Source organism: Phodopus roborovskii, unplaced genomic scaffold (genome assembly GCF_943737965.1).
Source record: "Phodopus roborovskii unplaced genomic scaffold, PHOROB, whole genome shotgun sequence".
In the NCBI taxonomy this organism is placed as follows: Eukaryota; Metazoa; Chordata; class Mammalia; order Rodentia; family Cricetidae; genus Phodopus; species Phodopus roborovskii.
In genome coordinates, this window is record NW_026125281.1 from 11,546,210 (window position 1) to 11,562,297 (window position 16,088).

The following is a 16,088-nucleotide window of genomic DNA, read 5'->3' on the forward strand; positions in this document are numbered from 1 at the left end:
TGATGGGAAGGCAGGGTGTGGGTAATGAACGACACTTTTCCTGTTCTTTCATCATGCCCCAGTCCTTGTAATAAGTGGCATATTCTATTTTAAATTAGAAAAATAAAAACTCAACAAATGTAAGAGAGGCGGTCAGTAAGCGCTTGTTATGAATGAGGATCTAAGTTCGGATCCCCTGAAGCCATGCGAAGAGCCAGGAATGGTGGGTGCTCTTGCCTGTGATACCAGCTCTGGGGAGGAAGTCCACAGGTTCCCTGGAACCCACTGAGGAGCTGGTCCTTCCAGCTGGTAAGCTCCAGACTCAACGAGAAACTCTGACTCAAAGATCGATAAAGCTTGACAGCAATCTCTGCATTCTACACACCCATGCACGCGTGTGCAAGCACGCAAGAGGGTACACATACACAGCCACACACCACATCACAAAAATGAAATGAGTAAGAGCATAAATTAAAAATAAGTGTGTGAATAAGGACTTTTTTCTACACAAATTCTTTCACACAATATGTTCTGATCAGGTTTCCCCCTTCCCCTACACCTCCCAAAAATCCCTCCCCTCCCCACACATCCAATGCCATGCCTTCTCTCTCTTAAAAATAACAAAAACATAAAAAATGGAAAATAAACAAGCAAAAGACCAATGGGACAAAAAAAAAATGCCCAAGCAAAGAAAATAAGGCAAAAATACCACTGAGTTTGTTTTGTGCTCTGGGCATGGGACCCAGAGACTCATTGAGAGGGAACTGATTGTTTTTTTCCATTTTCCAGCAGGTATTAGTTGCAGATAGATTCTTGGTAGTGGGGGGAGCCCATGTCTACGCCGGCATCTCAGTGTTGGGACCGTTTGCTTTGAATCTGTGCAGGCCCTGTGCATGTTGTTACCATGGTCTCTGTGAGTTCATATGTGCACCGCTCTTGTGTCTGGAAGTCAGTTTCTTTAGACCTATCCATCACCTCTGGTCCTTACAGTACTTCTGCCACCTCTTGAGTATGTATCTCTGAGTCCTGACGGGGAAGGCTTTAACACTTTGTACACTGTCCCCTTGTGGGTCTTTGTTAGTTCCCATTTACTACAAGAAGCTTCTCTGACGAGGGCTGCGCAAGGCACTGATCTATGAGTATAGCAGAGTCCCATTAGGAGTCATTTTATTGCTATGTTCCTTGAGCAGAACACCACCATTTAGTTTCCCCGGGGCTGATTACCTATCCATTTTGAGGATCTTGGCCACCCTGTCAGTGTCAAGCACTGATTCCATCAAAAAGTGTTCCTGCCACTATGGCATCAACGTATCCTGGGGGCAGGTCACCATTGTAGGTCGCAGGGTTTGTAGCGAGGATAGGATTGTATCTCTACTCTGGTAGCATGCAGAGTACCTTTCAGTACCATGAGTGGTAGTTGTTAGGGGTGAAGCCTCAGACTGGGCACCAGCTCAACTGCTCCGTGTTAGATGACATACCTAAGCGTTGTCTTCAGCAACAGGGCTGCACCATCAGTTTGTGGAGAGCAACCAATAGCCGGTGATATTTGAGAGCTTCCGTGGTGCCTCTCAGGCAACAAATCAAGAAGATGTAACCCATTCCTGACACTGCTATTTTTGTTGTTGTTTGGAACAAGATCTCGCTCTGTATCCCAGGCTAACCTAGAATTCATTACAGTAGCCGGGCCATTCTCAAACTCATGGTAATTGTCCAGCCCCAATTTCCTGAATGATAGGATTAGCTAACATGTCTAAGGTATTTTAAAGGAAAACTTTATTTTAGCTTATGATGTAACTTATGTAACAAACCTTAAGTATATATCATTTTATTATATATATATATATAATTTTGGAGGTTTTTAAATTTGTTTTTCGGGAGGGGGGTTAGGGTTTCTCTGTGTAGCTCTGGTTGTCCTAGAACTCAGTCTATAGACCAGGTTGTCCTCGAACTCACAGAAATCTGTCTGTCTCTGCCTCCCGAGTGCTGGGATTAGAGGTGTGCGCCACCACTACTGGGCTGTGCTCCACTTTTAACTTACATATCTTCTCCAGAATTTCTAGATGGAAAAGAAATAAAAAATCTGGAAAGGCAGTTCCTAATGAATTGGAAAGCATGCAAGGATGCCAAGAAAGTCAGCAGGAAAAAGAGCATTAAAAGCGAAGACCCCAGCAACTCCTACATCAGTAAGTGCCTGTCACTAGCCCACCACACCCCAAGCACAGTGAATAGTCTAAAAACTCCTAGAAAAGGAGGGGAGCGGTGCTCAGGGCCTGTGGTAAAAACACAGACAGCACACAGTGGTCAATAAAGGTACACACACCTGTTAGGAACTTCGGGCAGCAATGCAGACGGTAGCCAGTGCGAACGGGCAGCAATGCAGACGGTAGCCAGTGCGAACGGGCAGCAATGCAGACGGTAGCCTGTGCGAACAGGCAGCAATGCAGACGGTAGCCTGTGCGAACGGGCAGCAATGCAGACAGACGGTAGCCGGTGCGAACGGGCAGCAATGCAGACGGTAGCCGGTGCGAACGGGTAGCAATGCAGACGGTAGCCGGTGCGAACGGGTAGCAATGCAGACAGACGGTAGCCGGTGCGAACGGGCAGCAATGCAGACGGTAGCCGGTGCGAACAAACCAACCCTGCACTGGGTTTCATTGGTTGTGCCTGTGTCCATCACGTAAGCATGGTTATGTCATGAGTGTGGGGAAACTTTGAAGTTTTATTCCAGCAAAGGTACACAATATCAGTTGCATAAGTGATAAAACAGTTAAGGTATAAATTGCCAAACCTAAGTCACTGTATAGTTAACATTAGTGCAAAACCTTACTTTTGTCGTTAGGATAAAAAATTAAAATGTGTCTGTCACACATGGTTGCTCACACCCATAATTGAATTACTCAGGAAGTCTAGCCTGAGTTACATGGTGAATTCCAAGACAGGCTGGGCAGCAGAGTGAGACCCATCCAAAAAAAATCAAAATTATAAACAAATATTAAAATTGGGTGTAAGTTAACGACATCTGACCTATACTCTGTGGCTGGTTTACTTCTTACACACGCTAAAGCCTAAATGCTTGGATTATAATACACAATGGTGTTAAAAAGGACACACTAACCTTTGCCTAATTAATGCGACTAAATATCAGTAAGGGCAATGTTACACTTGCTGGATTGGGAGGCGCTCTGCTCTAGTAATGTCCCCACAGAGTCTGCACACAACTGTCTGGCCCCACAGATCACTCTTCTTGGCATCTTTGGATGCAACGGATGGAAGCGTTCCAGAGTTCCAGACGGGTTGTTAGGTCAGGGGGATGGCGAGCACAGAGGCCTGCCACTCTAGGACAAGGTTGGGGTGAGGAGGGTGGGGTGATTGAAAATCGTTTAGGAGAGCTGGGACTTTGTTAGGTGACAGTACGTCAATGACTGATACCGTGCTGGCAATGCACATTTTTCATGGTCTGAAACTTCTTCTGTTTTCCCTCCTGGATGTATTGTAACCTTGTAGCCCTGCACAGTCCTGTGCACACTTGTACTCCTAGATATTTAGAAGGTTAGGGCAGGAGGATTTCTAGTTTGAGGCCAGCCTAGGCAACTTACCCTGTCTCAAAGTAAGGAAGGGCTGGGCATGCTAGCTCAGTGGTGTATGGAGTGCTAGCTTCAGTCTCTCTGTCTCTGTCTCTCTCTGTTTCTCTCCCACTGACACACACACACACCAGCTTTTTATGGCTTTCAGTATCATATCAAAGCACCTTATTAATATTGAAGTACCAGTAGAATTAAATGTCAGCATTCACCCCAAAACTAAGCCTGTGCTAAAATAATATTCATTTCATCTTCATAGGTTTCAAAAGACTTTTTTGTAATCCACAGGCAGCTATGTGAATTAAACTTCTTCAATGAAATTTGGTGAAGTAATAATTATAATGTACCTTAAAGCCTACAACCTTTGAAATTAATCATTTAATTTTCTCAAAGGAACCCTAATTAAGCTCTTTATAATTAATGTGGCCAAAACTAATTAACAAATGCAGTCTTTAAAGTTATATGAAAACACCCACGATAAAATATCTGAAAGGAGGTTGGAAAACTGTCCAGTTCAACACAGCACCCAAAGGGTCAGGGACCCAGAGATAAATCCACCTGGGAAGGTGACATACCTGCATTCTGAAAATTATGGCAGCTTTTACGAAACTAAGAAAAATATTCTAAATTAAATATGGAATCACAAAGATCATAAATAACCAAATCAATCTCGAGGAAGAAGAAAGCTAGAGGCTTTCTGATTTCAAAGTGCAGTAATCGAAACAGTATGGAACTTAGTGGAGGATGAACCGAGAGCCGTGGGCACCACAAATCCCACAGACGAAGCCACGAGTGTGCGTGAGCTGATCTTGACAACTGTGGCAAAAACACACAATGAAAAAGGGCAGTAGCTCCAGCAGCTTTGGGAACATAGCCACAGTCAAAAGAAAAGAACACTGTACCCTCATCCTCAAAATCAATTTAAGGTGGACTAGAGAGGTAAAGACACGCCATCATAAAACTCCTGGAAGGAGACATAGTGGAGCGCCATGGGACTCATCTCGGCAATGACCCCATGGTTGTAACCATGAAGACACAGACAGAAAACCAGAAATAATTAGGTCAGACAGGATCAAACCGAGCAGTTTCTACACAAGAAATGAAAAAAGGCAGTGAAGCCTATGGGATGAAAGAAAATGCTTCCAAACCATATATCAGACAGAAGTTAATCTCCAAAATAGGAGATTTCTACAACTCAAGGGCAAAGGGGTATTAATAACCTGATTTCAAAATAGATTAGGGACTTGAGTGGGCATTTGTAAAGAGACATTAAAAATGGTCAGCACAATAAAGATGATGCTGACTCCGTAGTCATGGAGATGAGTTTTCACATCAGCCAGAATGGCCATTATTTAAAAAAAAAAAAACATGTGTGGTCGGGGCAGGAGGTGGGGTGGCTGGAGAGAGATGGCTTATCGGCTAAGACCATGTTTGGTTTTTTTTTTCCAGGCATGCATGTGGTACACATATACACATGTAGGCAAAACACACACACACATAAAATAAAACTTAAAAAAAAAATCCAGGCATGGCAGTACATGCTGGTAATTCCAGAATTTGGAAGGGAGGATAAAGGTATCAGAAGTTCAGAACCAGCCTCAGGCTGCATGAAACCTTGTCTCAAACGAAACAAAAGCAGCAGGTGTTAAGTGATGACGGAGAACATGTGGGTACTTCCTTAGTTCTGTGACTAGGAATGAAGAAGAATGTAATTTGGCTCATAGTATCAGAGGGTTGGTTGAGCCCTTGGTTACCCCACTCATGTGCTTAGGCAAAGCGTGGCAGGAGAGCGTTTCACACAAGCAGCTCTTTACTTCTTGGTAGCCAGGAGGCAGAGAAAAGGAAACAGAGAAAGGAGCCAGGGCAAGTAAGAGCCACTAAGGACGTGTCCCCAGACACCTACTTCCTCCAGTGAAGCCTTGCTTCCCACCTTTTAACCAGCTCCTCAAATGCTATCAGATTATAGATGATTTTCCACTCGCCATTAGTACGGAGGCCTCAGCATCTAATTATCCCCTGTAAGCGTGTCACAGATGTGTGCTGCTCTCGTCCTCCAGCCATTTCCGCGTTAATGTTTGTGCGCATGCGCACAGGCATGTGCGGGTGCTCACAGAGGCCAGAAGAGGGTAGGTCCCTGGGAGTGGAGTTACAGGCATTTGTGAGCTGCCCAGTGCAGAACTTGGGATTCAAACTCTAGTCTTTATGTTAAGGAGCAAGTGTACTTATCCACTGAGACATCCCCGTCACCCCTGCACACAAAACAATCAAAATCAGCCACCACAAAGAGGGACCATCTTCATACACCCTCAATTTTTAAAAGTTTTAATATACTTTATATATTTGGAAGCCTTCTAAATGTGTAGCTCTATACTGGGAATTAAAGTAAAATTATGTAGATTGTAGTTCCTGACTTCAAGAATCTTACAGTTAAGAAATAATCCTAAATATAGCCATGTAAATCGAAGCTGGAAATATAATCAAGTATTTCAATAAGATCCAAAATGATTGAACTTTTTAAAAGTATTTGCTTTCATAGCCTATGGAAGATTAATATATTGATTTAATAAATATTTTTAAAGGCAGCTCAGGATGAGACCCTCCCTGAGTTTAATCTCTAACATTGAGGAAAATGGTTAAGCATTGGATAGTTGGATAGTGGACTATTGAAGGCAGTTGGGAATAGAGGTAAACAAGGCAGTCCCCTCTAGATGTGACATCATGCTGGAAACTATACATGATATGGAATGAGAATTGCTCAGGTAAAGATATGAACTAGTCCCAACAACACAACTGACCCATGCCCTAGAGGTTACTTTGAAAATAAATTTAGAAAAGCAAAATTTAAGTCAGTTAATGTTAATATTAATGCTAGCATGTCCACTTTCTTTATAACAATTAATTATGAATTTTCCTGTGTGGTTTTTCTGTATCAAAGTCTGTGGTGTTTTGTTTTGGATATTAATTTTATTATTGATTTTTACTGTGGGTTTATTTGCCTTTGTTTAATTCCATTCTATAATATATAATTTAAGATATGAAAAATGTCATTTGAGAATCTAGTAATTAGTTTCAAAGCAGGATGCTTTTAATTCTTTGTACACTACAGGTAACTTTGAAACAATACGTCATATAGTTCCTGTTTGTTACCCACAGGTGGGTAAGCCAAAAGTAGTCTTTTTCTCTGATGCACAGAGGTACTTTGTAAGTGGAAATCCATCTTCAGAATGTTCCCAGGAAGATAAAACTCAAATTCCTGAAGACATGGGGTAGGTTCTTTCAAATGTTTGCTTGGGTTTCCTCGTTCGAGGGAGTGGGGTCCCCTGAGTGATATCACAGATGCAGAGGGACCCTCCAAGCCCTCTGTTCTCAGTCAACGTCAGGGTCGGTCAGGGCAAACGCCATCCAACTGCAGAGGCAGAGGTGGGGGATGGCTCTGCAGAAGTCGGCAGTTTGATTTGATGCACTCAGTGAGGTAAAGGTCCCTGAAGATGTGGGTAAAGGTGTCTGAATGACCCCGGGGAAGGAGCTTCTAAAGGAAGGTGACAGTGGGCCCCGGTGGATGGGGGTCAGTAGAATGAGGAGAATGAGTCAGATGGCCCCAAAGGTTATGACCCTGCTCTCTCTGAGGACATTAGAAGTTGCATTCACTCCCAAAGGGGTTTATGAAAAAAAAGTCGCATCTCCATTCTAAGCTTTGATTCTATACTATTTAGTTCTATATAAATCTGTTATGGTCCTCCGGATGAGAAAACAGGTTTTTTTTTTTTTTTTTTTTTTTTTTTTTTTTTTTAAGATGACATTATTTTTATACAAAGTTACACCATTCTGGAAAATAACCTCACTTGTTCTAAAATATATACTTCCCATATATTAAATAACACAACGTAAACATTCAAACAAGAAGCAAGCTACGATAAGGCTTGACCACAATCCCAGAAGGCTAGAGGCTGAAGCGGGATGACTAGGTGTTCAAGGTGGTTGGTTTTTGTTTGTTTTTCTTTTCTCTTTTGCTCTTTACTCTTTAGGGCTCTCGGGTGCTTTTGGGGGGCCCGCCATCCAGCTCTAAAATGAATACACCGAGGCTTATTCTTAGTTATGAATGCCTGACCTTAGCTTTTTTTTTTTTTTTTGCCAGTTTTCCTAAACTTAAATTATCCTGACTACCTCTTGCCTCTGGGCTTTTTCCTTTTCTTGCTTCTGTATGTCTTACTTTCACTCTTGCTCCGTGACTGGCTGGGTGGCTGGCCTGCAGCATCCGCCTCTCCTTGTTCTCTTGCTCCTTCATGTCTCAGATTCCTCCTCTTTCTCCTCTCCGCCTGCCAGCCCCGCCTACCCTTGCTCCCGTCTCACTATTGGCCGGCCAGTTCTTTAGAGACCATCAGGGGTTTTAGACAGGCAAAGAATCACAGCTTCACAGTTACACAGACGCAGCATAAGCACATGGTCCACAGCAAAAACAAAAGTCACACACCTTAAAATAATACCCCACAATAGATTGTTATCAGCTACACAACTTCAAGGCCAACCTGAGCTAAAACAGGTTCTGTCTTTAAAAAAACAAAACAAAAACAAAAACAAACAAACAAACAAACAAACAAAAAAAAACCCTCTAGTTAGGCAATCCTAATCTCAAATCTTTTGCAAGCCAGGTGGGAGCCAGATCTGCCACAATTGCTGTGTATGTGGCTGTGCTGTGAGTGTTGCTAGCCAGATAGATGATAACACATTCTATACATTTTGCTTCAACCTTTTTCCCATTTATTTTGAGTTTCCCTCTCTCATTTGTTCAATCTCTGTCCTCTCCTGAGCAGCACTAGGATCAAACCTAGGGCCTCAGTCATGCAAAACAAGCATGTCTACCATTGAGTTACAGCCCAGCCCACCCTTTGCATCCGTTTACTTTTTTTTTTTTTTTTTTTTTTTTGGAGGGGGAGATTATTTTTATGTGTGTGAATGCTCTATCTGCAAGTATGCCTTTATGCCAGAAGAGGGCATTAGACTCTACTATAGATGGTTTGTGAGCCACCATGTGGTTGCTGGGAATTGAACTCCAGACCTCTGGAAGGGCAGCCAGTGCTCTTAACCACTGAGCCATCTCTCCAGCTTCCCTTTGCATTTATAATCAACCCGATGATTGCTCTGCTGTCCCCAGTCACGCAATAGTGTTCATTACACTATAGTGAAGGGCAATGCACAAGTCACTGAGAGATTAATCAGAGCCCGTGGGTGATGTATTGTGGGATTGTACCCCTCTTCCCAGAACGGCCTGGGACTGTCGTGTGATTCTCCTGCCACGGTCTTGTCAATCTGTGTCTAGCCACACCCATCAGAAGAAGCCCCGTCCCTGTTCTACACCTCCCCGGATAGGGGCAGGGGCGCTCGGGGATGCTGCGGTGCGTGGGTCTGTAAGTCTGAAAATGCCGGAGAGAGGGGAGAAAAAAACTACAGAGTCCTAGCTTTGCTTCTTTGTTCATATGGGAGCTGTGTGAGAACATGTTTGCTGTTCACGCACAACCTCCAAAACCAGCATTCCCACGGCACCCTTTAGTCTCTGAAAGACAGACGACCCCCGTGTAAATTCCACAGCTCAGGTTTGTCATTGTGTTTCTTTGTCAAAGGCTTCTCTAAGTACCGTTGGTTGTAACGGGTCTCTTTCTGTCTCACCAGCCAGCTCCCAAATAATGACACAGAGACTTCGTTTTGTTTTGTTTTGTTTTTTCAAGACAGGGTTTCTCTGTATTGCTTTGGAGCCTGTCCTGGAACTAGCTCTGTAGACCAGGCTGGCCTTGAACTCACAGAGATCTGCCTGCTTCTGCCTTCTGAGTGCTGGGACTAAAGGTGTTCACCACTACCACCAGGAGAGACTTATTAATTATGAAAGCTTGGCCTCAGCTTAGTTTTCTTCCTAACTAGTTTTTATATCTTAAAGTAACCCATATCATTTACTTATTTTTGGGTTTTCGAGACCCATGTTTGTTAATTTATGTTCAGTTGTATGGTTTGATACCTCATCTGTCCGTACTGCCCGCCCATCCTGCTTCCTCCACACTGGTAGGCAACTCTTTTGCAACTTGATTCATCTCCTACTTCCTCTTTCTCTGCCTAGGCATCCCGCCTATATTTCCTGCCTAGCTATTGGCCATTCAGCTCTTCATTAAAGCAGTGACAGCAATATATCTTCAGTGTACACATATTCCACAAAAGTTGGCATGCCACAAGGTGGATTAGGCAACAAACATGGATAATATACACAGCCTCAAAAAACAAAGTCAGTGAGTTTTATACATTACCACATAGTAATTGGATCCGTAGTGAGCTGTGATACCCAGCATATGCTCTGCATCCATGTGCAAAGTCCAAATCGTTAGGAGCACACTAATGAAACAGGATCACTCTCCTCTCCTTGTCCCAACTAGGACCTCAGAGCTAAAGGTGTTTTTTAAAGAGAAAACTCCCTCCCTGCTGCAAAGATCAACTGTCCTAAACAGCAGCAGAGCTCAGGCTCTGTGATGAGCTCCTGCCACTGTGGGAAAGGAGCATGTTCAACTGAGTTTTCAGTTTCATCCTGTGAGGGAAAATGTTATGCAAATGTCCCCTTTTAAATGTTTATTGTCTCCTCAGGTAACCGTTTCCCTGAAAGCATACCAAATTGTAGACAGCGTGTCCTGTCCAGTCGCCCCAAATAAACACAAAGAGGCTTATTTATATTAATTATAAACTATTTGGCCTGTGGCTCGGGCTTATTACTAACAAACTCTTACTACTTAAATTAACCCATAATTCTCATCTATGTTTATTTAGCCACATAGCTTGGTCCCTTTTCTCAGTAAGGCGTTCTCATCTTGCTTCCTGTGTGTCTGGCTGGTGGCAGCTTCTCTGCCTTCCTCTTCCCAGAATTCTCTTAGTCTGGTAGACCCTGCTATACTTCCCGCCTGGCTCCTGGCCAGGCAGCATTTTCTAAAGCAATATGAGTGGCAAATCTTTACAGTGAACAAGAACATTATCCCACACCACCAAATACTGTTTTAGTGACTCCAAAAATTTTAGTCTGACTACACGGTAATATTAGTTATGTCTCTCTTTAATCGGTGACAAGATATATTATGAAACTTCCCCAGGTGTTTCACAGAAGTTTTGTTTTGTTTGTTTGTTTTGTATTGTTTTGGTTTGTGTATGTGTGTGTGTTTGTGCCTGTTGGAGAGGAAACCTTTTTATTTGTTCACATGGACTAGTTTCCATTTTTGTTTCTGAATCATGACTCATGTATGAAATCTCCATTTTTAATTGAGATATACCACACATGTAAGGCAGAAGGCAAAATATGGCTCAGCACTTTCATCTATGAATGCAGCTATGAGAACTTCAGTAAGTTAATGTCAAACAAAAACAAAAAACAAACCCTGAAAGATAGTGAGACTAAAGTCCGAAGAGAGGTAAAGTACTAACAACAAGTGTTAATGATTTGGCCTGAGGGGGCTGGAGAGATGGTTCAGTGGTTAATCCTTCCAAAGGATACAGGTTCAATTCCCAGCACCTACATGGCTACTTATAACTGTCTGAGACTCCAGTTCCAGGGGATCCGACACCCTTGCACAGATGTACATGTAGGCAAAACACCAATGCACATAAAAAATTATTAAAAAATCAAAGAAAGAAAGCAAAACCAATTTTTTCCCTAAAAAACATCTCCCATTGGATGGGGGTGGGGGGTTAGGAAGAGGGTGGGGTGGGAGAATGGGAGGGAGAGGGAACTGGAGTTAGTCTGTAAAATGGAAAACATTTTCAGTAAAAACAATCTCCCCCCCAAAATAATAATTTGGCCAAGAGTGTTGGTTCAGTGGTAGAGCATATTTGCCTAGCATGATGTGTTTACACACACACACACACACACACACAACAAACCCATCTGAACACAAACACAACGATCAGATTTTCAGTTTCTAAGAGACTCTATTAAAGCAACTCTTTCCCTTAACTATTTTAAAGGTGAGAACAAGCCGGCATCCATAACATATTTTTACAAGCTATTTTAACATTCGAGGTGAGGAGCCTGCCTGTAGAGATGTAGAAAATGGTATGTGTTCCAAAAGCAACAATCTGTTGCACACTCCTTGAGGGCTCTGCACACTGGGAGTTGTGCCCGTATGCAAAGTGTAGCACTGCGAAGCAACATCTGTCCAAAGACAGGGGAATGTTTTCCCTGTCTCTTATAAATGCATGCAGTCTACACGTGTATATTTACACAAGCCTGCTTTCCCTGCAGGGAGAAAAAAAGTCAGACTTATTGACGTTGTTTGTGACCCTCAAACTGAACTTGATACTATCAAAGTACACTTTAATTAAAGATTAGCTCTAGCCTATTTTTTATTTAAAGGCTGATTGTGAACAAATGCTTTCCTTGTTCAATTAAAGATAATGTATGGTATTAAATAAGCAAGAGCAGTACATATTATTGCTTTCCTCTGTGGTTGTCACAGTAAGTAATTCTGACAGATGTTTCCTCTCTTTTCAAATATGCTAGGGGGTCCTTGAACCTTAGTGATTTAATAATAGACATTAAATCCATGTAAGTTGTTCCTAAGATCCACCTACAGTACTGTACAGCACTATCCCATGAAGAAGACAAAGTTACTTAACTATCACGCGCAAGCAACCCTGACAACCATAACCATTTTGCTAATGTAAAAATACCTTTCCAGACGGGTTAGGCTATGCTGGGTTTCAGACAACCTCAAGGAACACAAATCCTTGGGGCTCGTAATTCTCAGGGATATCCATCCCCCTCTGTTTTGGTTTACTATTTATGAAATACCCAGCTAAGTTACTTGCTAAACTGTGGGAAGAAGTGTCTTTGAATTAAAAGCGGGATTTAATAGTTAAAATGCCTAGCTTTCACGACTGGTAAGGGTATGTTTAAACAGTTGTAATAACAGATCTCTGTGCTTCAGAAAGAATTTTAAGGACTGTGGTAATATTTTAGCCCTAAAACTCTAGGATGCTTTTACATAAACACACTTGCAAAGTCAAAATGCCTTTAGTTTTGCTTTGCTAGCCTTCCCTTCAGTATATTTAATTTCATGTGCCAAATAAACATTGTGTGTATCAGTAATGTAGATAAAATGTTAACTCTTGAGAGTGGGATACCGACTCCCACCAAGAGCAATGGTGGGCAGCAACATCAAGATTTTCCGTTTTTTACAGACTAAGCTAGTCTTTGGAAATTCTGCCTTCAGTGCTATCAATAGCTTACTCTATAAACTATCTAAGCCAAATTTAACCCAACTCTTACTTTCCATTCTAAAAGGCCTATACTTTGAAAGGTAAATCTTTATTACTCAAATAAGTTTGAAATACTAGAACTCTTAATAAAAGAATTTTCTGGCTCAAGCAGTCAAACTCTGAATGACTCTGCTCAGTCCCAGGTCCAGGAAGGTACAGAAAGGGAAGCGAGTGAGGAGGTGACGGAGATGAATGGACGAGCACACCCCTATGCGGCTAAAGGCACCTGCAGCCACTCGGGGTGAGAGCAATGTGGGCAGCATACTGGGCCTGTGACACAAGAGCGCCTGGCAAGCGAGAGCTCTAGGTCAACATCGGCTCAGTCTCTGTCGTTAACAGTGGAGCCATGGAGAGATGGCTCGCTCAGTCAGTAAAGCGCATATCACACAAGCTAAAGGGCCTGAGTTCAGATCTCCAGCACCCACTTAAAGCCCAGCACTGCAGCACAGGCCTGCACCCCAACACTGCAGCACTAGTGGGTACAGATGGGCGGAGCCTGGATACACTCTCTCTCTCTGTCTGTCTGTCTCTCTCTCTCTCTCTCTCACACACACACACACATACAGCCCCAGCATATTAGAATAGATGAGAAATAAAAGTAAGTCTCTAAATAGTGATGAGATATCGAGCTGCTAGAACTCATGCACTAAAAATGGGAATGCAAAATCAGGAGGCCCTTAGCATGATCGTTTGATGCATTGGAAAGTTCAAGAAATTTTCCTAAGCGAAATGAAAATGTATACTCAAGAGAAACTTTACCTGGGTGTTTAGAATGGTCTATTTGAAATTATTAAATATTTAAGACAAATATATCTCAAGTGGGATATGAATAATCTGTAATACACACACACACACACACACACACAAAATGCCACTCAGCAATGAGAAGAAGTGAACCATTGATAAACTCAACATGAATGGGTCTCAAAAACATTGTTAAGGGGTCTGGAGAGATGGCTCAGAGGTTAAGAACAGTGACTGTTCTTCCAGAGGTCCTGAGTTCAATTCCCAGTAACCACATGGTAGCTCACAGCCATCTGTAATGAGATCTTGTGCCCTCTTCTGGCCTGTAGGCATGCAGACAGAACACTATACAAAATAGATCTAAAAAAAAAAAAAAACCAACAAACAAAAAAACCCTTGTTAAGGGAAAGTACTGAGACTTTAAAAGAAACCACTATGCGCTTCTATTTATGTGATATTCTGGCAAAAGGGGAACCATGGTGATAGAAAACAGATCAGGACTTCCCAGGAACTAGGAGTAGGAGAAAGGGTTGACTAAGGAAATGGAATTATTACAGATGATGGAGGTCTGTGTCCTTATTTGGATGGTAGCTAGAGTACAGTATACATTTTCCCTAAACTTGCTAAACTATACACTCAAATGATAAATTTAACTATGAAAGTTATCTGTTTGTCTTGAGACAGGATTATCTCTCTGAATAGCTCTGGATGTCCTGGAACTTGAAATGTAGATTAGGTTGGTCTCAAACTCACAGATCTGCCTGCCTGCCTGCCTCCCAAGTGCTGGGATTAATCCACAGTACCAGGCTAAAAGTTATTCTTTAATTTAAACAATGAGGGAAATAGTTGAAGCCAATTTATGGTTTAATAGATACAAAATGTATGTATAGTATAAAATGTCTGAATATCTTATTCTCTGCTATGAGATATTTGCTTTTTAGCTTTTATTATACAGACAATTCTAACATATGTGACATATTTAAAAGGCTTAATATTTCTAAGATTTACATCACACTCAGTGAATAAAATCTATGGCATTCTAAAGTCATACTTTTGGAAAACTAGACAACTAGGAACTTCAAAGAAAGATAGACTATGAACATTTATTTGGTCTGCAAATAAGGTGTCAATCAGTCTAAGTATGTATCTTAATAGACACAGAAACTATTTTGTAAAATACAAACACTCGGTAGTATGACAAAGATCGTAAACGTTAGGGACAATCTACCTGGTCTGACCCCGCCTTAGTCATTTACTAGGTATGACTAGTTGTCCAATCCTGGATAACCCTGTCCTCCCAAGTGTAAAATGTAAAACCTCGCTTTTTGTAAAGGCGAAATGAGAAAATGCCCACTAAGTAATCAGCACACGAAAAGCACCATATGGCACCTGTTACTTTAGGGATGTAATACTGAAGTTTGGGGATTATCTATATTCAAAAGTCCCTGAAAATACTAGTCTCTTTCAGCAATTTGGACGTAAAATCAGTCTGCCTACGGTAGCAAATATGGGACCAAAAAGAGGCTGGCGATCTGGTCTGTGAACGCTAGTCCCTTTCTCACTACTCCAGGGCGCACACGGGCAGCAGGAGAGCAATAAACTAGACTGAGGCCTTTGAGGCAGGGGCAAAAGTAAGCAACTCCAGCATCCCTGCAGGGCCACAGCCAGCCTAGCCGCCTTATTTCCGTGTACCTCCCAAAGCCGGAAATGTTTCTGCTTGCTTTTAAAGCCTGACTAGCTATGAGCCTGTACCACCTTAGTATGTCCTGGGTTCTATGTATTTGTTTATTTTTATTTTATGCCTATCAAGTTAATTAAATGCTGGCGTGTTGTTTTTGTTTATAAATACAGGAATCTGTCTTTGAAGGAATCTGAAAGCTTGCTAACAAAAAACGATATCCATGAACCTCACCTTCTGCGAAACCCACAAGTAAAGGAAACTTTGTATGAGGAAAAGGAGTAAATTCAGCCTCGTTTGATTTGCTTTCTTCATAGAGCTAGGCAACGGCGTGTCGTGAGGGTTTGTAGGCTTCGGTTATCTCGGTGTATAAGTTCTTGTTTGATTTGTTTCTTTTAGAATCGGAGACTTTACCTTCCGTGTGTGAATTCCAGGATCTATTTACTTTATTAGTTGTTAAATAAAATTTACCAGGAAATAGAATGTGGTGTCTTATAGCATACGAGCCTTGAATCCATGGTATCTGGGCGTGCTTTCCAAACCTAAAGCCCACTGCAGCTAAGGATCACTCTGGTTCACTAACAACATTCAACACATCTGGTTCATGGCGGTGTAAGTGTGCTGAGCTACTCCTATCTGCGGCTTGGTTAACCCCGACGTGGAAAGTCACAAATCTGCCGGGAAAACGTCCAAGAATCTACAGGCGAGCAGTGTCCTCTCTGACGGTCAGTATGTGATGCTCTGGGCCCGGTTCTGGAGCGTGGGCTGCAGCGAGGATCGTGTCGGGGCGGCTTCCCCGCGAAGGCCGGTGCGGGCTGCAGACCTGG

The 16,088-nt window shown here is 42.3% G+C and overlaps 1 protein-coding gene across 2 annotated transcripts in view; it reads left to right on the forward strand.

Annotated features, from left to right (window-relative positions):
• The window catches only part of Ppp1r42 (protein phosphatase 1 regulatory subunit 42), a 34,054-nt gene extending 18,310 nt beyond the window's left edge, over window positions 1-15,744 (forward strand). Inside the window, exons 6-8 of one of the 2 annotated variants that reach the window (XM_051197212.1) lie at window positions 2,031-2,162; window positions 6,667-6,826; window positions 15,435-15,744. In XM_051197212.1, coding sequence (XP_051053169.1) covers window positions 2,031-2,162; window positions 6,667-6,826; window positions 15,435-15,546 — 404 coding nt within the window. In that variant the 3' untranslated portion in view covers window positions 15,547-15,744. Of the gene's footprint in view, window positions 1-2,030; window positions 2,163-6,666; window positions 6,828-15,434 lie in introns of those variants that run through there. The other variant, XM_051197203.1, reaches the window with a different exon arrangement.
• The last annotated feature ends 344 nt before the right edge of the window (window positions 15,745-16,088 follow it).